General features: G+C 44.7%; 3 protein-coding genes across 4 annotated transcripts in view; 2 read left to right on the top strand and 1 right to left on the bottom strand.

Moving 5' to 3' along the window:
- Window positions 1–7,917, top strand: part of si:ch211-266o15.1 (zinc finger MYM-type protein 4) — a 27,794-nt gene extending 19,877 nt beyond the window's left edge. For both annotated transcript variants that reach the window (XM_055865265.1, XM_055865264.1), the window contains 7 exons: window positions 1,428–1,522; window positions 1,970–2,126; window positions 2,531–2,685; window positions 6,422–6,536; window positions 6,656–6,898; window positions 7,082–7,205; window positions 7,401–7,917. In XM_055865265.1, coding sequence (XP_055721240.1) covers window positions 1,428–1,522; window positions 1,970–2,126; window positions 2,531–2,685; window positions 6,422–6,536; window positions 6,656–6,898; window positions 7,082–7,205; window positions 7,401–7,632 — 1,121 coding nt within the window. In that variant the 3' untranslated portion in view covers window positions 7,633–7,917. The remainder of the gene's footprint in view (window positions 1–1,427; window positions 1,523–1,969; window positions 2,127–2,530; window positions 2,686–6,421; window positions 6,537–6,655; window positions 6,899–7,081; window positions 7,206–7,400) is intronic.
- A 390-nt stretch (window positions 7,918–8,307) lies between these two features.
- ppp1r13ba (protein phosphatase 1, regulatory subunit 13Ba) overlaps window positions 8,308–27,909 on the top strand; it is a 73,556-nt gene continuing 53,954 nt past the window's right edge. Inside the window, exon 1 of the mRNA XM_055865268.1 lies at window positions 8,308–9,289. The gene's annotated coding sequence lies outside the window, so the exon portion shown is untranslated. The remainder of the gene's footprint in view (window positions 9,290–27,909) is intronic.
- On the bottom strand, window positions 22,420–26,502 carry gjb9a (gap junction protein beta 9a). The gene has a single exon (XM_055865284.1). The coding sequence runs from the start codon at window positions 26,495–26,497 to the stop codon at window positions 25,739–25,741; it is 759 nt and encodes a 252-aa protein (XP_055721259.1). The 5' UTR covers window positions 26,498–26,502; the 3' UTR covers window positions 22,420–25,738.

Here is a 27,909-nt window from a genome sequence, read left to right as displayed (position 1 = left end):
ACATGCATTTATGTTCCCAGACATTATTTATACAGTTAAGTCAGTTAAGAACAAATTCTTATTTGCAATGATGAACTTGCAAATTCCCACATATCACATCTGTGACATCTGTACACTGTCATTATAAACTGGGTGGTTTGAGCCCTGAATACTGATTGGCTGACAGCAGTGGTATGTCAGACCGTATACCAAGGGTTTGACAAAACATTTCTCTTTTAATGCTCTAATTACATTGGTAAGCAGTTTATAATAGCAATAAGGCTCCTCGGGGGTTTGGGATATATGGGGGTTTGGGATATCTGTAACCAAGAACAGCCTTTAGCCGTGGTATATTGGCCATTTACCCCCCCCCCCCCCCCCCCCCCCCCACAGTCCTTATTGCTTAATTATACAACGGGTGTGTCTAATTCTGGATGCTGATTGGTTAAAACCGCTTTCCAGCCGGTCTATTCCACAAGTTACCACCAGCTAAAGCTTGATCTCAACTGTAAAAAGCATCTAGATATTTTCTTTTAGACTAGCATTTGGTTTTCAATATAGGAGATTTATATAAACCTTGCTGTCTGTCTCTGACATTGGCAACATTGTTTCAATATTGAAATTCGTTCTCCAACTGTCCCATTGTAATGAACGTGTAGTGGTCGGGACGAGACAGGCAGGCAGCTTTTCTCGGCCAGTCGAAATCATGAATCTGAGTAATTTTTATGGATATATACAAAGACATGTCAATAGAAAACAGGTAAAATTAAACAAAATGCAGCTAGTGTGCTGTGTTTCCAGCTTCAGATTGAAATGATTGTGTTAGCTGTGTTGTTGGCTAGTTCCTCAGAACAACAGTGTCCTGACGAGAGAGCACATTTTCTATGCCAAGAGAAATCGCGCATCATTAGCTCATTGTTATGCAAGTCTCCAAACAAATACAAATGCGCTTACTTTACTGTTATTCTGGCTGCACTGTTTGATGTGACTGTAAGTTAGCCGTAGTTGGCTAGCTAGCAAGCAAGGGATAAGAACGTTGCCAGCCAACATGGCAATAGAACATTTAGATTGAACGACTGGGTTGCGTCCATAGGTGCAGAACAAAAAGACTTGTCTCTGGCAACCGGACCGATAGAACGAACAACCAGCCAGGTTGGGTAGCAACCGTAGATGTGTCGGGACTATATCTCGGGGAAGGATGAACTAGTATGACTAAATTCATCTAAATATAACGTTTTAAATTAAAATATGTCAGTCATTATTTGAGCATGTTGGTAACCTGCATGAAAGTGATAATGCACTCGAAGCCAGTGTTTGGAGGATATATTTGCACGGTTTGCCGGCCCTCGACTTCGTTTCGGGCCTAATAACACCCGTACCTCCAAATATCCTCCAAACACCGGCTTCTCGGGCATTATCACTTAAATGTGTATTCCATGCTGTTTCAGATTTGTTTGATCCTGCTGCAGTGAAGGGGCAGAGACTGACTGTAAAGATTAGAAGACGTAAGAGACCCAGAGAAGGCTTCCCTCCCAGTAAACGGGTATGTCAATGATATAGGTACATCCCAAATGGTACCCTATTTCCTTTTTATAGTGCACTAGTTTTTGACTAACAGTAGTGCTCTATAAAGGGAATAGGGTGCCATTTGGGTGCAACATAGTCTACTGGTCACATGGGTGCAACATAGTCTACTGGTCACATGGGTGCAACAAGTCTTTTACTGGTCACATGGGCTAGGTGATAGTAATATAACACTTGTAATAAAGTAGTCATACAGTATAGTAATATAATGGTAACAGAACTAGTTAGTTAGGTAGTATGGTCTCTGTCACATCAGCGCCATTATTACTTTTGACTGCAATAGGGTTGTATTATTAAATAAAACCAAAGATATTATACAGTAAAAGTAAGTGGTTTCTACTCCTACTACGTTGTTGGTCCAAATGTTTTTCTCTTTCCCTTTCTGTGGGCGCTTTCTGTATTGCAGAGTTGTAAGCGAAGTGGGACTATTGACATGGTGGAGCACACCGTTTCACTCCCTCCTGCCAGATCAAAACTCCATCACAAGTACGGGGTGAAAGCCTGGAAGAATTGGGTCCTGCAGAGAAACAAACAGATTGACTGTGAATTTTCCAAAGATGCCTGTGAGTCAAACCTAACTACACAGACCATTTTTAGATCTTTGCTTATCATGTAAATTGACTCTAAAATATGCTACCGGTGTTCATGTACCTTTTGTGGTGTTCTGTGTCCATCTTTCTCCCAGCTAAATCCATGGTTTCCTAATCTGGTTTTCTGTGTCCATGTTTCACCCTTACAGCAGCTAAATCCATGGTTCCCTGATCTGGTTTTCTGTGTCCATGTTTCACCCTTACAGCAGCTAAATCCATGGTTCCCTGATCTGGTTTTCTGTGTCCATGTTTTACCCTTACAGCAGCTAAATCCATGATTCCCTAATCTTGTTTTCTGTGTCCATGTTTTACCCTTACAGCAGCTAAATCCATGATTCCCTAATCTTGTTTTCTGTGTCCATGTGTCACTCTTACAGCAGCTAAATCTATGGTTGTGAAGGAGAACGTGTTGCAGTGTAACTCCTCTGAGCTTAGTTACGGCCTCTGTCATTTCATCAGTGAGGTCCGTCGCCCCAACGGCCAGGCCTACCCTGCTGACAGCATCTTCTACCTCTGTCTGGGCATACAGCAGGTATTGAGCCTCCACGTTACTCCCTAGTATTTTATTTTTATTCAATACTTTATCCAAGATACTTCCAGTTAATCCTTATACCTTATTCCGTACTATGTTATCCACTACGGTACCACCTTTTCTGTCTGTCAGTGGCCATACTGGTTATAGTGACGTGATGGCAGCTAATACTGTTTGCAGATGTGTGATGTGACAAATTGACAATTTTTCTTAATGTTTAAACAGCCATTTTTGTTCTCTTTGGTTTTGCTTGAAAACAATAAGAAAAATGTATACAATTCCATGTGAATTCACAATGTAGCTGCACTGCTGCCAGCACTGTTTTTTTGTTTCACTGTGAGTCCTTTTCAGATGGTTAAGCATTGCGCCAGTACTCTGTGGGTTCCGACAGATCATTGTGGCGCGGTCGGTCAGACAGACGACTTTAGGGGGGGGGGGGGGGGGGATTGTCCTGCCGATTATTTGGAAATGGTCGTCTTTCTGCTTTGTATGTATTAGCCTACCTGTTGTATTGAAAGCACATCTTTGTCGCATTATTCAAACACTTTGCTGCTTCAACTTCAGTAGCCTACCTCTCCTCTTCTACTTGGGCGTGTCAGATCAAGTGTGCCTATTGTACAGTGCATTCGGAAAGTATTCCGACCCCTTGACTTTTTCCACATTTTGTTATGTTACAACCTTATTCTAAAATTGATTAAATAGTTGTTGTTTTTTGTCATCAATCTACACACAATACCCCATATTGACAAAGCAAAAAAACAGTTTTTAGAAAAAATGTCAGACTCTTTACTCAGTACTTTGTTGAAGCAAATTTGGCACAATTACAGCCTCGAGTCTTCTTGGGTATGACGCTACAAGCTTAGCACACCTAGATTTGGGGAGTTTCTCCCATTCTTCTTTGCAAATCCTCTCCAACTCTGTCAGGTTTGATCGGAAGCATTACGGCACAGCTTTTTTCATGTTTCTCCAGAGATGATCGATCGGGTTCAAGCCGGGGCTCTGGCTGGGCCACTCAAGAACATTCATAGACTTGTCGCAAAGCCACTCCTGCGTTGTCTTGGCTGTTTGCTTAGGGTCAATTTCCTGTTGGAAGGTGAACCTTCGCCCCAGTCTGAGGTCCTGAGCACTCTGGAGCAGGTTTTCATCAAGGATCTCTCTGTACTTTGCTCCGTTCATCTTTCCCTCAATCCTAACTAGTCCCCCAGTCCCTGCCGCTGAAAAACATCCCCACAGCATGATGCTGCCACCATCATGCTTCACCGTAGGGATGGTGCCAGGTTTCCTCCAGACATGACGCTTGTCATTCAGGCCAAAGAGTTATTGGTTTCATCAGACCAGAGAATCTTGTTTCTCATGGTTTGAGAGTCCTTTAGATGCCTTTTGGCAAACTCCAAGCGGGCTGTCAAGTGCCTTTTTACTGAGGAGTGGTTTCCATCTGGCCACTCTACCATAAAGACCTGATTTCGTGGAGTGCTGCAGAAATGGTTGTCCTTCTGGAAGCTTTTCCCAACTCCACAGAGGAACTCTGGAGCTCTGTCAGAGTGACCATCAGGTTCTTGGTCACCTCCCTGACCAAGGCCCTTCTCCCCTGATTGCTTAGTTTGGCCGGGCGTCCAGCTCTAGGTAGATTCATGATGGTTCCAAACGTCTTCCATTTAAGAATGATGGAGGCCACTGTGTTCTTGTGGACCTTCAATGCTGCAGAAATGTTTTGATACATTTCCCCAGTTCTGTGTCTCGACATAATCCTGTCTTGGAGCTTTACGGACAATTCCTTCGACCTCATGGCTTGGTTTTTTGCTCTGACATGCACTGTCAACTGTAGTACCTTATATAGACAGGTGTGTGCCTTTCCAAATCATCTCCAATCAATTGAATTTACCACAAGTGGACTCAATCAAGTTGTAGAAACATCTCAAGGATGATCAATGGAAATAGGATGCACCTGAGCTCAATTTTGACTCTCATATCAAAGGTTCTGTAAACTTATGTAAATAAGGTATTTTTGTTTTTCTATAAATCTGCAAACATTTTGAAAGACCTGTTTCATGCTTTGTCATTAATGGGTATTGTGTGTAGATTGAGAAAATGTTTTTATTTAATCCATTTTAGAATAAGTCTGTAACATAACAAAATGTGGAAAAGGGGAAGGGTCTGAATACTTTCCGAATGCACTGTATGTGTGGTTTCTCTGAAATAGTATGCATGGCCGGCCAATCATTGGCAGTTATCTTTCCAAGGAAATGTACTTGCTAAATATAATTAGGCTATAGTTTACTTCATTGCCTAGAAATAAATATTGATCTCCAAACCAAAATCATCCCACTCCTAAAAGGTAGGCAGAACAAAAATAGCTAAAGAGAAAGTGCAAGTCTCTAACTTGGCTCTCTTCAAGCTAGCATATTGGCTGATTTAGCCCAGTAATACGATAGCTTAATAGAATTTATTTCTTAGGTTATTTTTGTGCATTTTGATATTGCCTATAGGGTGCAAAATTGGCTGGAACCATGGCTTGTAGGTATACTGCGTCAAATACGCCTAAAATAACATTGTGGGACTGCTGTTAAGTTCGGACCAGTTCTTGATGTAGAGCGTTGTAGTCGGGACAGAACCAGCAGGTGCGAAATGAAAAGCTGCGGGGTGGGATGAAGAAATCAGTCCCGCGCAAACCTCTTACCTGCACTGCCCTTACTGGGGCTCAATTCCACTTCGCAAACGTTTGCATTTCCTTCTCATTTAACTTCTCAAAGTATTGCCATACAGGTATTCGCAGCTGTCGCTTGCCTTTCTCTCCCATTTTTCCAACTGTTAATGAAGATAGCGTAGTTGTGGAGAGTCTACTCCAAAATAATTGATTTCGCGACTCCAATTTCTGAGTGTCAAGATACAATATTTTTGGAACGGAGGAGACTGATTAGTTGACATACTTCCGACAACACAAACACTTGCATCTTTCATAGCGATCTATCAAAGGACGGAGGGGGGCAGGGGCATAGTATAGGCAGAATGGCCTCCAGGCAGGCAGAACCGTGCACGAGGCCTATATATGAAGCCTATATATGGGGCTCCCGAGTGGCGCAGCGGTCTAAGGCACTGCATCTCAGCGCAAGAGGCCTGTTTAGAATCCGGCTGTGATTGGGAGTCCCATAGGGCAGCGCACAATTGGCCCACCGTCGTCCGGGTTTGGCCGGAGTAGGCCATCATTGTAAATAAGAATTTGTTCTTAACTGACTTGCCTACTTAAATAAGTAAATAAAAATATATCGGCAATCAAAAGTTGTATATCGCAATTTCTTGCGTTGCAATGTCTCCCAACTTCAGCAAAGCAGGACCTATCATCAATGAATAGGCTAGGATATTGAGATGAGCGAGATGCAACACTTTGCTCAGTGTTGCACAGGTTGTTCGCAGCGTGGTAGCTAGGGCACCAAAACAGCGGAGAAGTTGAGCCTCGCACTTCAAAGCTTTTAGTTGTTAAGGAAATTGACCCACTATGCAGTTTACTTTCTGTGTCTATGTAACAAAACACAATTTTTCGGTTATGAATTTTTCTTAACATAAAGGATCCAAATTTTGTTTTAAATGTTCACACCCCTACTAGTAACATCAATATTATCTGCACTTTTGCTATAGTAATTACTGCCCCAGGGACATCTATTGTATTTGCCCCTCTGCCAAATATGATATACAGTACCTAATGCCTCTCTCCCTCACCATCTCTCATTTCTCTCTACAGTATCTATTTGAGAATGGAAGGCTAGAGAATATCTTCACTGATGTGCTCTATCATAAGTTCAGCATGGAGATTACTATGATGCTACATTACTGGAGTCCTACCCTGCTGCCCAGCGGTAAGAATGTTTCTAGCCTTCTCTTCTATGCCTGTCCTATCCCTTTAATATCGTTGGACCATTTGAAACACGTACACAATGATGCCACATCCCTCTGTCCCTCCACTGTTTCTCTTTAGGCTACCTGCATTCCCGTGTGGAGGAGGAGTACCTGTGGGACTGTAAACAGCTGGGAGCCTACTCCCCCATCGTGCTGCTCAACACCTTGCTCTTCTTTGGCACCAAGCTGTTCCAGTTCAAGACCCTGGGCCAACACAGACGTCTGTCCTTCACCAACTTCACCCGCTGTACCAGGGTCACCAAGAACGGCAAGAGCTCCTTCCTGAGGTTTAGGCCTGGTCAGGATGTGTCAGACACCCCCGGTGAGTTGAGTTCCAACCTCAATGGTGTTCAAGACTATCACATTCTATTTGATTTTATTCTACTTTCTTTATCCCATTAGGCACAATTAAGAAAGCATTGCCATATCACAAGCATTAACATCCTCCACGATTTTCATAATGCGCTAGGTTGTGAGTTGTTTTTCCTTTTGTGTGCATATCCAGAGCTGCTAGCTTTGCCTGCCAAGAGAAGGCTGGATGAAGAGGAAGGTGACATGGAGATGCCTGAGAATACTGAGAACCCACTACGCTGCCCTGTCAGACTCTATGAGTTCTACCTCTCCAAATGGTGAGATTACATAGTACATCTTTATTTCTGTTATATTCCACTCTAATTTTACTGTAGCTATATGACTTGTTTGTGATATTGACAATGTTTTAATGCCTTAATGTTTTGCATTCTGAAAAAACGAAATTGAGAATATTTCTGGAATTGCTGCCTTTCAATAATTCTATAATCCTCTTCCTTTGTCTCTACCTGCAGCTCAGAGTCTGTGAAGAATAGACCACACCTGTTCTACTTGCAGCCAGAGCTCTCCTTTCACTCAAACAGCCTGCTGTGGTATTCTGCCCAGCAACTAGAAGGCCCTGCGCTGGAAAGCATGCTTACACGCATCCTGGCAGTACGGGAAGTCCACCTGGATGAGCTTCCGCTGCATAATCACTATACTGAAGCCTCCGCAGCCTCCACAGATGATGACAATGACCATTTGTAGTGGGATAACCTACTCATGGAATGGCACACTATTCCCCATATAGTGCAGTGCACTACGTTTCAACAGGGCCCATAGGGCTCTGGTCAAAAGTAGTGCACTATATAGGGGTTAGGGTGCCATTTCGGACACAGCCATGGACATGCCGCAAACATGCACAATCATGTAAAGACAATAAGATACTGTCTGACACTTCATTTAGTTTTTCATTACATCTTTCTTTTTAGATTCTAGTTTTAGATGATGAATGGAATTATGGCTAACAAAACATTAAAACTATTCATGTTACATTCGTTTCTGTTTGTTTTTCTAGTTTGTTAATATAGCTGAAAATGTTGTTACTTTCTACCAATCTGCCTTATTCTGAGGGCCCACACAACTAATTCCATAGTCTTGATCATCCAAACTACTAACTAAACCAAGGTGATCACATAATGTTGTACATAGTTTTATTGTTTTAGTTTTTTGTATGAATCCCTCTGTTGTGGACTTGAATAAGCAACATGATTATGCAAAGGACATTTCTGTCTGCTCTGCTGTCTGTTGTCTGATGTGATTAAAAGAACCTGACTGAGAATACAACTCATAAACCAAATGGAAATGTTCTTTCACTGTGAAAGTGATCATCAGTTAGATTTGTGAATAATGTTATGGTAAATTACCTGTATGAAAATCTGAGTGGAGTTGAAGAGTCGTTCTCATCTGCTTGACTGCATGATTTACTAATTGATGATTCAAAGGTGGGGTGATGTATCGTGCTTTAGTAATGCAGAGTATTGTTATTGTACAGCACATGATGTGTTGTTGGACAAGTATAAGAGAGAAACCACGTTCTCCTTGCATGTGCGAAAGGGCATGAGTGGGAGGGAAGAGGGCACTGTACTGAGAGAAGTGGTACTGGGGGATTGAGTGTGCTGAGCGAAGAAGAGTTTGTGTGGGAGAGAGAGGCAGGTAAAAGAAACTGCAGGCTTTATCCTCATGTATCTCTCAGCCAAGTCAAACACGTTGAAAGTGGTTATATAACAGAACATGTTTTGTTTGCTATACCCATTTCAAATGATGTCATTTCAAGGATATCATTATGTCGATGTCACATGCATCACCTGTGTGAGACGGAGATGATGAAGCTGTGACTGTCTTTCTTTTCACCACGTCTTTAGAGCCGTCTGATTTCCCCTGCTGATTCATGTCTGGGGAGGACATCAAAGCCCACAGAGGTCATACCTAAATGGAGAGAAAGAGAAAAAGTTTGTCTTTAATAGAAATCTCTGAAGCAGCCTTAGAAACATGGGGGAGGGGAATCTGCAAGTGTGTGAGGGCGAGAGATGGCGAGCGGGTGAGAGAGAAGAGGGGGGTGGCTTGCGTTGGTGTTCAAATAAGAGACCATTTGTCAAATAATCAGTGCCTCTGAGCAGATGGATGCTTTACATGGTTTCTTAAACCTTTAGTTTCTTCATTTCAGAAATGATGTATTCTGGAGCGCAAGCAAGCAAAGAGATGGATTAATCAGCTGCCATGGCAATGACAAGTTTTTGACTAATTTATTGATGGGGACAGTTGAAATTGATGACAGCAGAGACAAGTATGAGGAGAAGGCGATGCGGAGATAGACAAAGGGAAATACTTTGGGGGTTCTGAATGGACCAACACAGAGAGAACAGTGAGTTACCCAGCATCATGTTGAAGTCGTGTGTTATTTTTTTGAGGCTGCAACTCTATTCAACACCTTTGCAAATCTGTTTTTGTGTTGTTGGCTGCAGTTCTGTCAGAGCAAGCGAGCAAAATTGTTCTTGAATATGCCTCTATGATAAAAATAATTTCTCCAAGCTCCTCTACTGGTATTATTGAGCGGAGAGAGAGGCAGTTTTAATAGACTTTACAGATGGCATCCAATCTGAATATTTCTCATATTTGTAATTGACTATTGCATGATGAAAAGGAATGAGCTGACATGCATCATACTCATTTTTAAGTTGTCTCACTGCACTTCTTTTATATCTAGTATATTTCAATTACCACCTCTTTTTAGACTACTCTTTTTGGAACATTTACTGACAGTAATTTTTGCTGGTGGTGGATAGAACACTATGGGGATGCCTCTTAGTCGACCGGGTTGCTTCAGGCAGAGCTCCTGCTGCCTGGAGAAGAGTGTGGATGGGGATGGCTACAATGAGGACGGTTACATCCCCCAGCGCTCCATCTACGACACCATGTGTATCAATGAACAGATTGACCATGGCTCTGCTCAGAGCACCATAACCTCCAGGGGAGGCCAGGACAACAACTTCTCCAGCAACGGCAACCTAGGGGTAGGTGCTTGCGGGGACATGATCACGTTCGAGGCACGATCCAAAACTCCCCTACCTTCCATGGGTAGGAGGCTAGACGAAAGGGTGATATTTGACCAGCTGAAGCTGGTTGAAGCTGGCCAGAGCAGCCGTTCCCCAGGGGGGTTTGGGGGGAGGTCCGTGTCCCCCAGTGTCTCCTTGATGTCAGCCCCTGGGGGAAATTCCTCATCCAGTGGCAAGAGACATCAACACCAGCATGACAGCGGCAAGAGAGGGGACAGCGGCCAGCGCTCCTGGAAAGTCCTAACACCCCCCAAACATCTTGAGCATCTAGAACTCTCATCTGGAGATGTAATGGAGAAGAATTTCTTAAATCCTTTCTACTCACAACATAACATGACCTCCCCTCTGATCTCACCCTTCTCTGGGTCACCCCTTTCCTCTGGCTGTCACACCCCTGTGTTCTACTCCCCAGCCAAGCCCCTTCCGTTTCAGTATCAGAGCTTCATCTTCGAAGAATCACCCCCCTCTCAGCCTCGTCACCCCCCTCCCAAACCCCCTCTCGCCCAGCTCTCTGTCACGGCCCTCCAATGTGTTCAAGAGGATCTCAGAAGGATAGGAGGAAGAGACAGAGAAACAGAAAGAAAGAATGAGAAAGGGGGAGAGATTGAGAAAAAAAGGGCGGTATCCCACTCAGTGGGCTCTATGTCTCAAGAGGAGAATGTTGGGGTTTTTGGTTTTGCGCCGAGGACGAAGGCACTGGACTCAGCCATTGACAATGATTCTCCCTTCTCCCCAGAGCCACCCCGTGACACTACCCCTCTCTTGCTCGATCAGATTTCCCCAGGACCTGCCCCTGCTCGTGCTGTGAGCCCCCAGCCTATGGAATCCACCTGGCCTCGCAGGCTGATTGTAAGGAAGAGAACTGTTAGACAAGGTGGTGCAATCCATAACTTTCCTATCCTTCCCCCTCTGCCCTCCCTGGTGGTGCTTAGTGCCATGGAGAAAAAAAATCTTCCCCACCTCACCCCTTTCTCTGAGCACCAGGGTAAATTGGTAGGGTTGATGGGTAGGGTGGGTTACTCCTTGAAGGAGCAACACTTGGAAAATTGGAGGGTCTTCTCTGCAAAAAAAACTCTCCAAAAACCAGAGAAGGAAGGGAAAGGAGGGGAGGAGCCAGAATGTAGAAGCAGCAATGGCACTGAGTCATGTATAAAGGAGGGAGATCCAGAAAGCAAGGAGCAGGAGGGTGGAGAAAGAGGTGGCGGTGCTGAGGGGAAGGAGGTGGAGGAGTGGGACACGGTGCTCGGTATGGTGAACACACTGTGGGATGAAGGCTGGGGGGATGCAGAGTCTTCCACTGGCTCTCTGAGGCACTGGCCTCTGCTCAAACCCCCTTCTGGGTTTGGAGGATCTCACCCACCCTCTAGTGCTGCTTCTGAACTCTCCCTCCTGGAGCTGGAGAAAAGGTCTAAGGATGTAGAAATGGAGCTTGTAGCAGAACAATGTCTGACAGATTCTCTGAGAAAGAAAGCTTCACAGCTCACAGCAGGGCAGTCTGTTGTTTCTGGAAGTGTCTCTGAACCTGAGCAGATCAGTACCAAACCCAGCCTGGAACTCTTTGCCATGGGGTGTTCAACAGGGACAAAAAATGTCAAGGAAGATGGTTCGCCTGATTTCAACCTGACTTTGGAGTCAGACTCAAGTGGAGTCTTCATGTCGAACCCCAGTCAGACCAGCCAGGAAGACAATGCCTCAGATGGTAGTGACAGACCCTTGACTGAGTCAGACTTGGGGAGCAACACATCTCTGGACCAGGATAAAGACGAGGTGGCATTTAAAGACTGGGGGAGGGAGGAGAGCACCGAGCTTCAGTGGTGCTACCCATCACTCTTAAAGATCTCCTCTCACTGTGAGGGATATGGAATTGAGGAAGAAGCACCTTTGATGAAAGACACTGAAATGGGTGACATGCAATCCACCAACAATGAAGGGCCTGATAATCCAGATCTACATGATGGTTTCACCCCTTTAAACCAGTCAGAATTGAAACCAAGGAAAAAGAGTGTTAAGATCATATCTGGCACTGACTCCCCACTCCCCTTGTCCCCCTCCAGACATGAGATACCACGGAAGAAGTCAGGCCTGGACAGCAGTGACCTGGATCCGTTTGTCACTACAGATAGTTTTGTATACCTGGCTGTGTCTGTGCTCCCTGATGTCTCACTAGCACAGGAGAAGCCCCCCTCTCTCCCCACTGAGTCTACACCCCCAACCTCCCTTTCCAGACGCCTCTGCCCCAACGTTGAGGAGAGTGACTTCCTCTCAACAGATAGCTTTGTGTATCTGGCGGGTCCTGAGTGTCATCTGCTTGCTACAGAAGGCCACTCTTCCTTTATTCGTTGTTCCAAGGGGTCCGACTCCTCCGATGACAGCGGGTCCGGAGTGGACTTTGTGCTCGGCTCCATGGTTGGAGACAGTGACTGGGATTCTGATGAGTCCGAGTCCGGCTCTAAGTCTAAACCAATCAAACAACCGACATGGGATCTGTGGGAGGAACTAGAGCAGGAAGTGTTGTCTGATCTATTCTGTGAGGAAGTGAAACCAGTGACAGAGCCAGTGACAGAGGAAATTACAGTCCCTGTAACCGATCAACCGAGGAAGGTTACCTGGCAGTTCAGGGCTGCTGAAGGTTCCACTCGTCAGACGAGTAAAAAAGACACGTCATCCTCTTCATCTTCGTCTTCATCCTCTTCATACTCCTCAACCCACACAGAGGTGTGAGAGGAGAGACACACTGGCTGCGTCTCACATGGCACCCTATTCCCTACATAATTCACTGCTTTTGACCAGGACCCATTGGGAATAGGGTGCCATTTAGGACACATCCAAAGTCTGAGTCTGGTTCATAGTTGTTGATCTCACAGTGATTAAGGCAGCCTGTGACATTCTTTTGATTAAATTCTAAATGAGTTTTTAAGGTTTTTAACACCATAACCAATTGATTCAGTCATACGTTTTGGTATTCATGCTTCATTTAAGTAAAGATAGTCGTAGTAAATACAACCTTAATAAGAGCTTCATTCTTCATAGATTTCTATTGCCATATAAGCAAAATTGAAGAATTCTCCTTCTACAGTTGCTTTATTTAATATATTTTCTGTTGCATCAAATAAGTTTGTCAAGTTGATTGATATTGAAATACAGTTGCATTTTCATTTACAGTATTTATGTTTAATCTGATTGTTAGACATGCCTACACATTTGCTATATACACTGAGTGTACAAAACATTAGGAACACCTTCCTAATTTTGAGTTGCGCATCCAATTTTGACCTAGAACAGCCTTAATTCGTCGGAGCATGGACTCTTCAAGGTGTCGAAAGCGTTCCACAGGGATGCGGGCCCACGTTGATTCCAATGCTTCCCACAGTTGTGTCAAGTTGGCTGGATGTCCTTTGGGGGGTAGACCATTCTTGATACACATGGGAAACTGTTGAGTGTGAAAAACCCAGCAGCGTTGCAGTTCTTGATTATTTGTCTTTACCCATGCAGCCTCTGAATGGCACACATACACAATCCATGTCTCAATTGTTTCATGGCTTAATTTAACAAGTGACACCCATAAGGGATCATAGCTTTATCCTGGATTCACCTGGTCAGTCTATGTCATGGAAAGAGCAGGTGTTACTGTTTTTCAGTATATTTCGTTTATGAAAAGTGTTGATTGGGTCTTGTATAAATGAAAATCATGAGTGAATGTGGTATATTTTATCATTGGTATATTTGGTATATTTTATCATTTCCCAGCGTCGCCCGGGTAAGGGTTTGGCCGGGGTAGGCCGTCATTGTAAATAAGAATTTGTTCTTAACTGGCTTGCCTAGTTAAATAAAGGTTAAATAAACATTTTTTGCCAAATATATAATAAAGTGCTCTGACATAAATGTTGCATTGTAAAGCTATGAAGATTTCTTGCAGTTAACTATTGATCTACAGTAGCCTACCTTGCCTGGTTCTTGATGGTGTATAATACTAAGTGATGCATATACATAAAGGGAGCTATTGTAAAGCTTTTATGTACAACTTGTTGTTGAAATGCATAAATGTGCAAATAAATACCTTGACTTGGTGGCTCTAATGGGGATTCTGTGTCACCTGCATTTTGTCTGTTGGGAAAAGTAAGCCCCACATTTATTTTTTTCTACATTTTTCTTTTACCACTGCAAGTGAATACATCCAAGGGCGACACCCCTCTATTGCAGAAATGTAGGGCTCTGTCTATCTATTTCAGGCAAAATTAATTAGATCATTGTGAACCAGGCCAGTGAGGTGGCAGTGGATGTGATAATGGGGTGGGGGCTGTCGTAATTAATAGTTAATTTGTATGTCAGCTATAATTCACATGAGGATCAATACCCACATTATCTGAGGAGGCTGACAGACAAACTGTTGTGTTTGTGTCTGAGTAGTAGTTCATTGGGTTTGTTTGTGCTATCTTGCCACTCCTTGTCATTCCAAACATGACAAGGAGTGGCAAGGAGTGGCATGATTCCACAAACAGACTAGTATGGAAAGAATTGAAGGCCGGAACACTCATCTTTAAACCTTGCTTGAATATTACAATGCATTTTTAATGTTGAGCGAGCTTTGCTCCTTTTCCTTTTCATTGAACAGACTAGTACCCAGGCTAATAGTATACGAATGGCCTTTCATCACAGCCACAGTGCTTGTCTGGGCGACTAACCTCTCAATACCATTACTGTGTCACTCATATGCGCCACTGTTCTTTTTTTTTTGTCTTTTTGTTTGAAGAAGGAATCATTGTTCCCCCAACCCAAATAAGTGGCACAGTTGACATTGAGCTCTGGCACATTGAATGACAGAGATGACATCAACCTTTTGTTTGAGCATCTTGAGGAAGGAGACTTCTCCAGTGTACGTTTGACAGGGCACGACATTAAAAAAATACACAGCACATGTTCATGCAATGAGGATCTCTCATAATCATGAATATTGTGGCTTCGGTGTGCTTCAAACACACCAGACGTGGTTATTGCATAATTGATTGATTCTGCTAAGGATTATTATTGAGAATATCTATTCTACAGTGCCTTCAGAATGTATTCACACCCCTTTACTGTTTCCATTTTGTTGTGCATGAATTTAAAATGAATTACATTGAGATTTTTTGTCACTATACACAATACCCCATAATGTCAAAATGAAATTATATATATTTTTTTCAAATTAATTAAAAATGAAAGCTGAAATTGTCACGTTCTGACCCTAGTTCTTTCGTTATTTCTTTGTTTTAGTGTGGTCAGAGCGTGAGTTGGGTGGGTTATCTATGTTCGTTTTTCTATGTTGGTTTTTTCGTTTGGCCTGGTATGATTCTCAATCAGAGGCAGGTGTCGTTAGTTGTCTCTGATTGAGACTCATACTGAGGTAGCCTTTTTACACCTGGGTTTCGTGGGTGGTTATTTTCCGTGTCAGTGTTTGTCCCACACGGAACTGTTTCAGTTTGTATTTCACGTTTTGTTTCTGTGTTCGTTTGTCTCATTAAAATATATTATGGACACATACCACGCTGCGCATTGGTCCGACATTTCTTACTCCTCGTCAGATGAGGAGGACGAAGAAAACCGTGACAGAAATGTCTTGAGTCAATAAGTATTCCAACCCTTTTTTATGGCAAGTGTAAATAAGTCCAGGAGTAAAATTTATTTAACAAGTCACATAAGTTCCATGGACTCACTCCATGTGCAATAATAGTGTTTAACATGATTTTTTATAACTACCTCATCTCTGTAACCCACACATATAATTATCTGTAAGGTCCCTCAGTCGAGCAGTGAATTTCAAACACAGATTTAGCCACAATGACCAGTTAGGTTTTCCAATGCCTCGCAAAGAAGGGCACCTATTGGTAGATTTTTTTTTAAAGCAGACATTGAATATCTGTTTGAGCATGGTGAAGGTATTCATTGCACTTTCGATGGTGTATCAATACACCCAGTCACTACAAAGATATTTCTGTATTTCATTTCAAAAAGTTAGCAAACATTTCTAAAAACATGTTTTCGCTTTTATTCAGGCTGTAACACAACAATGTGGAATAAGTCGAGGGGCGTGGCCACTTTCTGAAGGCTCTCTATATTAGCCTGGTCCCAGATCTGTTTGTGCTCTTGCCAAGTCCATTGGCATGACAACCCACATTAAAAAATACTATAGTATACTATGGTATACAGTGTATTCAGACCCCTTGACCTGGAGCCAGTGGGTTTGTCGACGTGTATGAAGCGAGGGCCAGCCAACGAGAGCGTACAGTTCGCAGTGGTGGGTAGTATATGGGGCTTTGGTGACAAAACGGATTGCACTGTGATAGACTGCATCCAATTTATTGAGTAGGGTATTGGAGGCTTTTGTAAATGACATTGCCAAAGTCGAGGATCGGTAAGATGGTCAGTTTTACAAGGGTATGTTTGGCAGCATGAGTGAAGGATGCTTTTTTTGTCGAAAAAGGAAGCCAATTCTAGATTTAACTTTGGATTGGAGATGTTTGATGTGAGTCTGGAAGGAGAGTTTACAGTCTAACCACACACCTAGGTATTTGTAGTTGTCCACATATTCTAAGTCAGAACCGTCCAGAGTAGTGATGCTGGACGGGCGGGCAGGTGCAGGCAGCGATCGGTTGAAGAGTGTGCATTTAGTTTTACTTGTATTTAAGAGCAGTTGGAGGCCATGGAAGGAGAGTTGTATGGCATTGAAGCTCGTCTGGAGGGTTGTTAACACAGTGTCCAAAGAAGGGCCAGAAGTATACAGAATGGTGTCGTCTGCGTAGAGGTGTATCAGAGACTCACCAGCAGCAAGAGCGACATCATTGATGTGCTATATATTTACAGGTAACTATAGTATAAATAGTGTGGTAAAAGAATACTGTAGTATACACCATAGTAATTAATGTAGTGTTTTTTTGTGGATTGTTGTATACTGCAGTATTCACTGTTTTTGTGGACTCTACTATACTGTATTTTTTACTGTAGTGTTTTAGCGGACACTACTGTAGCATTTACTATAGTGTTTTTGTTTTATTATAATTGACATAGAAGTGGAGGCTTTCTCCTTCTGGAAACCTATTGGAGAAATACTAAAAGAGCACATTTTCCATAACCTCTAGGTAGGTAGGCCTGAACAGATAGTTCAGAACTTATGTGGTTTTCTATAAACTTGTGGGTAGGTCTGAACAGATAGTTCAGAGCTTCTTCTCTTTCTATAAACTGTAGGGAACACAATATATGGTCTATACTTGAAATTTAGGATTCTCAATTTTGTGTGGCAAAAATTGCGAAATGGAGGAATGGGTAAGGTTTATGCAAATAAAATACTGTAGTATTTACTATTATCATTAGAGAATAAAGAAATTACATTTTTTCAGATTAAACATGTTTATTTTCTCACTCAATTTTTTTCAAGGAGTATGTGGGGGTGCATGCTGTGTGCTTGTTTCTACAGTGTGATATGTAGCCAACTAGGACACTGCATGAGTGGGTGTAGCCGAGTGGGTGAATCATGCAGTAGAATATCTGCCAGGTGCTACACTTGTTGAATCGACATTGTTTCCACGTCGTTTCAATGAAATAACGTTGAACCAACGTGGAATAGACGTCTGTGCCCAGTGGGATCAGACCATACTAGAATGAGTTACAATAAGCATGGCAACGAGAGAGCACTAAAGGAAATTGTTATTGTGGTTAGATGACAGAGGGAAGAATAGAGTGAGGGAGAGGGTGTGTTGATAATGGAGAAATGGAATTGTAGGAGGGAAGTACAAGTAAAAGGGCAACAGGTGTCACTTATGTAACGTTAAGGCAGGCAATGTGCTGTGCTGTGGATGGAGTGTGCTATTTTAAAAGGCGTTTTAGCTGAGAGAGAGAGAGACAATGTGGGCTGAGGCTTTAGAACGCAGACGGGGATAGAACCAGTGAGAGAGAGAGACAGTGTGGGCTGAGGCTTTAGAACGCAGACGGGGATAGAACCAGTGAGAGAGAGAGACAGTGTGGGCTGAGGCTTTAGAACGCAGACGGGGATAGAACCAGTGAGAGAGAGAGACAGTGTGGGCTGAGGCTTTAGAACGCAGACGGGGATAGAACCAGTGAGAGAGAGAGACAGTGTGGGCTGAGGCTTTAGAACGCAGACGGGGATAGAACCAGTGAGAGAGAGAGACAGTGTGGGCTGAGGCTTTAGAACGCAGACGGGGATAGAACCAGTGAGAGAGAGAGACAGTGTGGGCTGAGGCTTTAGAACGCAGACGGGGATAGAACCAGTGAGAGAGAGAGACAGTGTGGGCTGAGGCTTTAAAACGCAGACGGGAATAGAACCAGTGAGAGAGAGAGACAGTGTGGGCTGAGGCTTTAAAACGCAGACGGGAATAGAACCAGTGAGAGAGAGAGACAGTGTGGGCTGAGGCTTTAGAACGCAGACGGGGATAGAACCAGTGAGAGAGAGAGACAGTGTGGGCTGAGGCTTTAGAACGCAGACGGGGATAGAACCAGTGAGAGAGAGAGACAGTGTGGGCTGAGGCTTTAGAACGCAGACGGGGATAGAACCAGTGAGAGAGAGAGACAGTGTGGGCTGAGGCTTTAGAACGCAGACGGGGATAGAACCAGTGAGAGAGAGAGACAGTGTGGGCTGAGGCTTTAGAACGCAGACGGGGATAGAACCAGTGAGAGAGAGAGTAAAAAGAGAGGATTTCAGAAAAGGGAGAGCTTTTAAATTGATCTGTTTAATAATTTTTGTTGTAGCTTTTGAACCGTGCAAAGATTGTGACCTTTTGAATTGTATAAAGGTTGTTGCCTTTATATCGTGTAAAGCATACAGCAGGAAAAGGGTATTGAATTGTCTGTGGTGGCAATGCAAATTCCTTTTTGTAGAAGAGTGAGAGGTGATTTCATTTGCATGGTGTTCTGAGTGAGTGAGGTGAACATTGCACATTTCAAAATGACTGAGAGTGGGTGTCGTTGCCTTTGTTATGGCCATCAGTCTTTGAGTCATGCGCACAATAAATATTCAATTGAATAGGCTGGAAACAGGTTTCCTTTGATATTCTATGCTTCAATTTTCATTGGGGACTAGACCTGACCTAGCCTACTACTAAGCCCTCTACATAGAGTTAGGGGTTACGGACAGTGCCTTAATTATTACAACAACAAAAAATATACTGCATATATATCTTAAAAAATACACACATTTTCACCCCTGTATGTATTTGGACAGTGAAGCTAAAATTCTAAATCTGACTCTATCCATATTGGTCATATTGGCGACAGTACAGAATGTCACCTCATATTTGAGGGCAGTTTTATACATGCAGTATCTGTTTTACCATTTAGAAATGAAAGCACTTGTCACGCCCTGGCCTTAGTATTCTTTGTTTTCTTTATTATTTTAGTTAGGTCAGGGTGTGACATGGGGAATGTTTATGTTTTGTTGGTTTTGGGTGTTTCTATGGTAAAGGGGTTATGGGGTGTAGTATATGGGTTTGTGTTGAGTTCAGATGTCTAGCGTTGTCTATGTATGTTTAGTTATCTAGGAGAGTCTATGGTTACCTGAATGAGTTCCCAATTAGAGACAGCTGATTTCGGTTGTCTCTGATTGGGAGCCTTATTTAGGGTAGCCATAGGCTCTCATTGGTTGTGAGTAATTGTCTATGTCAGAACGTTTGTAGCATGTGTGTGTAAGTGCACAACGTTATTTAGCTTCACGGTCGTTTGTTGTTTTGTTCATTTTGTTAAAGTGTTTCGTGTTTATTTTTCGTCATCTTTTAAAATAAAAGAAGATGGCTTATTTTCCTAAAGCTGCGTTTTGGTCCATCAATCCTCCACACGATCGTGACAGAATTACTCACCATTATAGGACCAAGCGGCATGGAAAGCGGCAACAGGACCTACCTACACAGGATTCATGGACATGGGAGGAGATACTGGATGGTAAGGGGCCGTGGGCTCAACCGGGAGAATATCGCCTTCCTCGTGAAGAGCTGGAGGCAGCTAAAGCCGAGAGGAGGCGATATGAGGAGGCAGCACGGAGACAAGGCTGGAAACCCGTGAGTACAACCCAAAAATTTCTTGGGGGGGGCCTTAAAGGGAGTGTGGCGAAGTCAGGTAGGAAACCTGCGCCTACTCCCTGTACTTACCGTGGAGAGCGAGAGTACGGGCAGACACCGTGTTACGCAGTAGAGCGCACGGTGTCTCCTGTACGCGTGCATAGCCCGGTTCGGTACATTTCAGCTCCACGTATCGGCCGGGCTAGACTGAGCGTTGAGCCGTATGTCATGAAGCCGGCCCAACGCATCTGGTCACCAGTGCGTCTCCTCGGGCCGGCGTACATGGCACCAGCCTTACGCATGGTGTCCCCGGTTCGCCTACATAGGCCGGTGCGGGTTATTCCACCTCCCCGCACTGGTCAGGCGACGGGGAGCATACAACCAGGTAAGGTTGGGCAGGCTCGGCGTTCAAGGGAGCCAGTACGCCTGCACGGTCCGGTATTTCCGGCGCCACCTCCCCGCCCCAACCCAGTACCACCAGTGCCTCCTCCACGCACTAGCTATATGGTGCGTGTCTCCAGCCCTTTACCACCAGTGTCTAAACCACGCACCAAGGCTCCTGTGTGTCCCCAGAGTCCTGTGCGTCCTGTTGCTGCTCCCCGCACTAGCCCTGAGATGCGTGTCCCCAGCCCGGTGCCACCAGTCCCGGCACCACGCACCAGGCCTACAGTGCGCCTCAGCCGGCAGGAGTCTGCAGTCTTCACAGCGATGACTGAACTGCCCGTCTGCCAAGCGCCATCTGAGCCATCCGTCTCCCCAGCGCCATCTGAGCCATCCGTCTCCCCAGCGCCATCTGAGCCATCCGTCTCCAATGAGCCTGCAAAGCCGCCCGTCTGCCATGAGCCTGCAAAGCCGCCCGTCTGCCATGAGCCCGCTGAGCCGTCCGCCAGACAGGAGCCGCTAGAGCCGCCAGCCAGACAGGAGCCGCTAGAGCCGTCCGTCAGACAGGAGCCGCTAGAGCCGTCCGTCAGACAGGAGCCGCTAGAGCCGTCCGTCAGACAGGATCTGCCAGAGCCGCCAACCAGACAGGATCTGCCAGAGCCGCCAACCAGACAGGATCTGCCAGAGCCGCCAACCAGACAGGATCTGCCAGAGCCGCCAACCAGACAGGATCTGCCAGAGCCGCCAACCAGACAGGATCTGCCAGAGCCGCCAACCAGACAGGATCTGCCAGAGCCGCCAACCAGACAGGATCTGCCAGAGCCGCCAACCAGACAGGATCTGCCAGAGCCGCCAACCAGACAGGATCTGCCAGAGCCGCCAACCAGACAGGATCTGCCAGAGCCGCCAACCAGACAGGATCTGCCAGAGCCGCCAACCAGACAGGATCTGCCAGAGCCGCCAACCAGACAGGATCTGCCAGAGCCGCCAACCAGACAGGATCTGCCAGAGCCGTCAGCCAGCCAGGATCTGCCAGAGCCGTCAGCCAGCCAGGAGCAGCCAGAGCCGTCAGCCAGCCAGGAGCAGCCAGATCCGTCAGCCAGCCAGGAGCAGCCAGATCCGTCAGCCAGCCAGGAGCAGCCAGATCCGTCAGCCAGCCAGGAGCAGCCAGATCCGTCAGCCAGCCAGGAGCAGCCAGATCCGTCAGCCAGCCAGGAGCAGCCAGATCCGTCAGCCAGCCAGGAGCAGCCAGATCCGTCAGCCAGCCAGGAGCAGCCAGATCCGTCAGCCAGCCAGGAGCAGCCAGATCCGTCAGCCAGCCATGAGCAGCCAGATCCGTCAGCCAGCCATGAGCAGCCAGATCCGTCAGCCAGCCATGAGCAGCCAGATCCGTCAGCCAGCCATGAGCAGCCAGATCCGTCAGCCAGCCATGAGCAGCCAGATCCGTCAGCCAGCCATGAGCAGCCAGATCCGTCAGCCAGCCATGAGCAGCCAGATCCGTCAGCCAGCCATGAGCAGCCAGATCCGTCAGCCAGCCATGAGCAGCCAGATCCGTCAGCCAGCCATGAGCAGCCAGATCCGTCAGCCAGCCATGAGCAGCCAGATCCGTCAGCCAGCCATGAGCAGCCAGATCCGTCAGCCAGCCATGAGCAGCCAGATCCGTCAGCCAGCCATGAGCAGCCAGATCCGTCAGCCAGCCATGGGCCGTCCCTCAGTCCGGAGCTGCAGTCCCTCAGTCCGGAGCTGCAGTCCCTCAGTCCGGAGCTGCAGTCCCTCAGTCCGGAGCTGCAGTCCCTCAGTCCGGAGCTGCCGTTCCTCAGTCCGGAGCTGCCGTTCCTCAGTCCGGAGCTGCCATTCCTCAGTCCGGAGCTGCCCCTGACCCTGGTGCTGCCCCTGACCCTGGTGCTGCCCCTGACCCTGGTGCTGCCCCTGACCCTGGTGCTGCCCCTGACCCTGGTACTGCCCCTGACCCTGGTACTGCCCCTTACCCTGGTACTGGCCATTAGTCCGGAGCTGCCATTCCTCAGTCCGAAGCTGCCCCTTAATGCAATGGGGTTAATGTGGAGGGGGGTCATTTGGAGGAAGCCTAGGAGGTGGTTAGGGACTGTGGGGACCACAACCTGAGCCGGAGCCGCCACCGTGGATGGAAGCCCACCCAGACCCTCCCCTAGACTGTGTAATGGTGCGCCCGGAGTTCGCACCTTAAGGGGGGGGTTATGTCACGCCCTGGCCTTAGTATTCTTTGTTTTCTTTATTATTTTAGTTCGGTCAGGGTGTGACATGGGGAATGTTTATGTTTTGTTGGTTTTGGGTGTTTCTATGGTAAAGGGGTTATGGGGTGTAGTATATGGGTTTGTGTTGAGTTCAGATGTCTAGCGTTGTCTATGTATGTTTAGTTATCTAGGAGAGTCTATGGTTACCTGAATGAGTTCCCAATTAGAGACAGCTGATTTCGGTTGTCTCTGATTGGGAGCCTTATTTAGGGTAGCCATAGGCTCTCATTGGTTGTGAGTAATTGTCTATGTCAGAACGTTTGTAGCATGTGTGTGTAAGTGCACAACGTTATTTAGCTTCACGGTCGTTTGTTGTTTTGTTCGTTTTGTTAAAGTGTTTCGTGTTTATTTTTCGTCATCTTTTAAAATAAAAGAAGATGGCTTATTTTCCTAAAGCTGCGTTTTGGTCCATCAATCCTCCACACGATCGTGACAGCACTTTATGTACCCACAGTAGTCCCCCCATTTGAAGATGTCATACGTATTTGGACAAATTCACTTAAAGTGTATTCAAGTAGTCAAAAGTTTAGTATTTGGTCCCATATTCATTGCACACTATAACTACATCAAGCTTGTGACAACAAACTTGTTGAATGCATTTGCAGGACCGGATTAAGAAATCATAGGCCCCGGGGTTACAAAACCTTCTATGGATTATATGTTTAGGGCCACAACGCAACAAGCTGTAGCCTGTATTTGGCGCACTTGCTGCCCAAACTGCAGCCTTCCTGACACTTTATGTTGGTGTTTCCTTAATTTTGGCAGATGTATGTGTGTGCAGTATGTGCTTGTGATAAAAAAATTTTTTATAAACTATTGATCGTCTGGGTCTAAATTATATTTTGAACATTTAGAGCGGGCTTCTGTGGTTGGAAAAAAATTACATTATAATAAAATCAAAAACGTAAGTCAATCAAATGTATTTATAAAGCCCTTCTTACATCAGCTGATGTCACAAAGTGCTGTACAGAAACCCAGCCTAAAACCTCGAGCAGCAAGCAATTCAGGTGTAGAAGCACGGTGGCTAGGAAAAACTCCCTAGAAAGGCCAGAACCTAGGAAGAAACCAAGAGAGGAACCAGGCTGAGGGGTGGCCAGACCTCTTCTGGCTGTGGAGATTATAACAGAACATGGCCAAGATGTTCAAATGTTCATAGATGACCAGCAGGGTCAAATAATAATAATCACAGTGGTTGTAGAGGGTGCAACAGGCCAGCACCTCAGGAGTAAATGTCAGTTGGCTTTTCATAGCCGATCATTCAGAGTATCTCTACCGCTCCTGCTGTCTCTGGAGAGTTGAAAACAGCAGGTCTGGGACAGGTAGCATGTCCGGTGAACAGGTCAGAGTTCCATAGCCGCAGGCAGAACAGTTGAAACTGGAGCAGCAGCACGACCAGGTGGACTGGGGACAGCAAAGAGTCATCAGGCCATATAAATATATATATATATATATATATTTTTTAATTGCTGCCTCGTGCCTGGGCCAAGGGGCTACAGCGCCAGTAAGCCCCTGCATTAATCCGACCTGTGCATTTGCAGTTTGTTTTGGATTGTGTTTTGCCCAATAGGAACTGAATGGTGTATAATGTCTTGTGCCATTTTAGTGTCACTTTTACATTAATATGGATGCTACCATGGTTATCTATAATCATGAATGAATTGTGAAGTATCCTGCTTGTCATCTAAATGCAAGTCATTACAGAGGGTAGTGCGTATGGCCAGGTACAAAACTGGAGCCAAGCTCTCTGCCATCCAGGACCTCTATACCGAACGGTGTCAGAGGAAGGCCCTATAAATCGTCAAAGACTCCAGCCACCCAAGCCATAGACTGTTCTCTCTGCTACCACATGACAAATGGTACCGATGCACCAAGTCTGGAACCAATAGGACCCTGAACAGCTTCTACCCCTAAGCCATAAGACTACTAAATAGTTAACCAAATAGCTACCCGGACTGCATTGACCCTCTTTGCACTAACTCTTTTGACTCATCACATATGCTGCTGCTACTGTTTATTATCTATCCTGTTGCCTAGTTACTTCACCCCTACCTATACAGTATGTACATATCTCCAACAATAACCCCGTACCCCTGCACATCGACTTGCTACTGGTACCCCGTGTATATAAAGTTATTGTTACTCATTGTGTATTTATTCCTTGTGTTATTATTTTTATTTATTTTTCTCTCTGCATTGTTGGGAAGGGCCTGTAAGTAAGAATTTCACTGTTAGTCTACACCTGTTGTTTACGAAGCATGTGACAAATAATATTTGATTTGATTTCATCTTGGGAATGGTAAGTAGTTAGCATGTTTTGTATAGCCTCTGTAATTTTCTCACCTGTAAATTTTCATGATTCATTCATGATTTTTGTTAATCATTGCATTATCAAGATTCATTTAGAAATGTTCAGAAACATCTCCTTTACTCACTTAGAAATACAATTATAATTGACTATTAAGTATCTATTGGGAAAAACATAACACACAACCAAAACAAACTGCAAATGCATCCAACAAGCTTGATGTAGTCATTGCCTGCTGGTAATATGGGACCAAATACTAAACTTTTGACTACTTTAATACACTATAAGTGAATTTGTCCAAATACTTATGACGTCTTCAAACGGAGGGACTAGATATATAAAGAGCTTTCATTTCTAAGCGGTACATTCTGTACTGTCGCTTCATATAAAATACTTGATCTCAAATCCAAAATGCTCCAGTATAGAGCAAAATGTACAGTTAGTGCATTCATCTTAATATATCTAGGTGTGACAACCATATGTCTCAGTCATAGTAAGTATATTTTTCCTCCATAAAGTAGCTACCCCCAAAGTCAGTGCAATATGGATTTACATTTTAGTCATTTAGCAGACGCTCTTATCCAGAGCGATTTACATTCATCTTTAGATAGCTAGGTGGGACAACCACATATCTAAGTACACTTTTCCTCAGTAAAGTAGCTCTCAGCAAAGTCAGTGCTATATGCACCAAAATCAAACAGATCAGGACTACAGACTTGTGGCAGCAGCCTCCTCTGCCTTCTTCTGTCTGCTGATGTTCTACTGGCTCCCAATAGTTGGATCTACCCTGACATACAATGATCTCGGCGGAGCGATGTTGGTCACCTCATGGCACTCAGCAAAGAGAAGTCTCTTGTTGGCCTGCCGTACTTTGAACACCTTTTGTAACCGCTTGCCCAACAGATAGAACATCTCCAGGATGCACATGAAGATGCAGACGGCTGAGGAGACCACCATGAAGATGGTGAAGATCTTCTTTTCCGTGGGCCTGGATATGTAGCAGTCCACTGTGTTTGGGCAAGGCTCCAGGGCACACTTGGAGAGACGTGGCATGTCATAGCCATGGTAGATATAGTAGAGAATGTAAAGGAAGGCTGCGTCAACCACGGCCTTGAAGATCAGGCTGACCAGGTAGGTCCACCACAGGCCTCCACGTTTCTTCCCTGGGTTGGCGTACAGGTGAGAGCCCTGGTGCTGGGAAGCATACTTTGAATCCTTCCCCTCGCGATACTTGACGTGAGCCATGACCATGAGAGATGGACAGGTGACGAAGATGAGCTGGAGGGCCCACAGGCGGATGTGTGAGATGGGGAAGATGCTGTCGTAACAGACGTTGGTGCAGCCGGGCTGCCTGGTGTTGCACACAAAGTCCTTGCTCTCGTCTCCCCACACACGCTGGGCGGCAACCACGAACACCATGACACGGAACACAAACACCATGGACAGCCACACACGGCCAAACACGGTGGAGTACTTGTTGACCCCGCTGAGTAGGCTCTCTAGTGCTGACCAGTTCATCCCTGTGGCCTGTCAAACACAGAAGTCAGTCACAAGGCAATATGGTCACACACAGGGTTAAAACAAATCTGTCATAAATTAAATAAATATATAGACTAATCCTAACCACAAAGACACTGACATGGCCAATCTTCAATCCTTTTCAGTGCAGTTAAACACATTATTTTCTGTGTGATGGCATTAGTTCTCGCTTGCTACTCTGTGAGTCTTCACAAAGCAGTGTAGGCATTGACATTACTAATTTCAACACTAAAATGTCCATGAAGAAACCACACCTAGTTTATTTACAATAGAGGAAGTCCATTTATTGTAAAAACAGCACACTTTCAATGAAGGGAAGTTAGATAATTAAATTCTTGACTCATCATTTCATGAATCTAACAAGACCTAAATGGCCTACGGTATGTGTATATGGTTTTGTGTTATGTCCTCTTTAATTGGTCCATGGAGATTAAACTAATCTACCTTCTGATAGGATTTATCCGCTCTAAATGCTTTTAGAGCTTCGAAGCACAGCAATCAATTTTGAAACTGTAGGCCTTACGTTAAAAAAAAATGGAACACGTACTTTTCCATTATGTCAGTAATGACGCCATCATGTAAAATGATACCATTGTATTTTATGTCTCCCACATCCACTCAGACTATTAATTATATATTTACTGTTTGAGCGTAGGCCTGTATTTGACAAGTATTCAGTATTCCAGATCGTGATTGTATTTTATTTATTGATTCATTATTACTAAAGTCTTTGCAACAACAGTACTTGCCAGTAAATGGTCATTTAAATCTGTACAGAGGTATTGCAATGTTGGTAGAAAGCAAAAGCGCCTTATCACTACATTCACATCACTGAACAAACAGACTGTGATTGATTTGATGTACTTATAATAAAAGGTGTCTTTCAGCGTCCTAAATAGCTATGTCAAATAAAATGTATTATTATCATTATTAGTAAAGACACGTTAAGCACCTTGAGTATAGAACACCTAATGTGTAGAGATAATAAACATACAGTAGGAAACAGGAACGTCTCTTTTGTACAGAGCCTCTACTTTGTCAGGCCTTTCGTACCACTGGATCTCTGAATGTTAAGTTAATTTCTCCTCAATTCCCTTAGACAATATAGTTAAGACATGCATTCATTAAAGTAGGCTGAAAATTACCTTACTTGGGATATGAACTGGGATCAGAAAAATGTAAATATTCCAGCGGAACAAACACAGCAGGAATCTATCCTCAGGTATCTCTCTTTCCTTTCTCAGAAATCCTGCCTGTGTCACATGGAAAACTACCGAGTGCAAACAGCCTAGCCTACCAGCCCCAGGTGTGTGAGGAGTGAAGACTGTATACTATTGGCAGTGGTGTCGTTTTTTTACCTGCTAAACAAAGGGTGTGTGGGTGTGTGTTTA

The sequence above is a fragment of the Salvelinus fontinalis genome, chromosome 16 (genome assembly GCF_029448725.1).
Source record: "Salvelinus fontinalis isolate EN_2023a chromosome 16, ASM2944872v1, whole genome shotgun sequence".
Classification (NCBI taxonomy): domain Eukaryota; kingdom Metazoa; phylum Chordata; class Actinopteri; order Salmoniformes; family Salmonidae; genus Salvelinus; species Salvelinus fontinalis.
The sequence above is the reverse complement of the archived record's forward strand: the minus strand, read 5'-3'. Positions and strand labels throughout refer to the sequence as shown.

Coding starts and splice junctions, on each gene's coding strand:
- gjb9a (XM_055865284.1), bottom strand. CDS start 26,497: ATGAACTGGTCAGCACTAGAGAGCCTACTCAGCGGGGTCAACAAGTAC.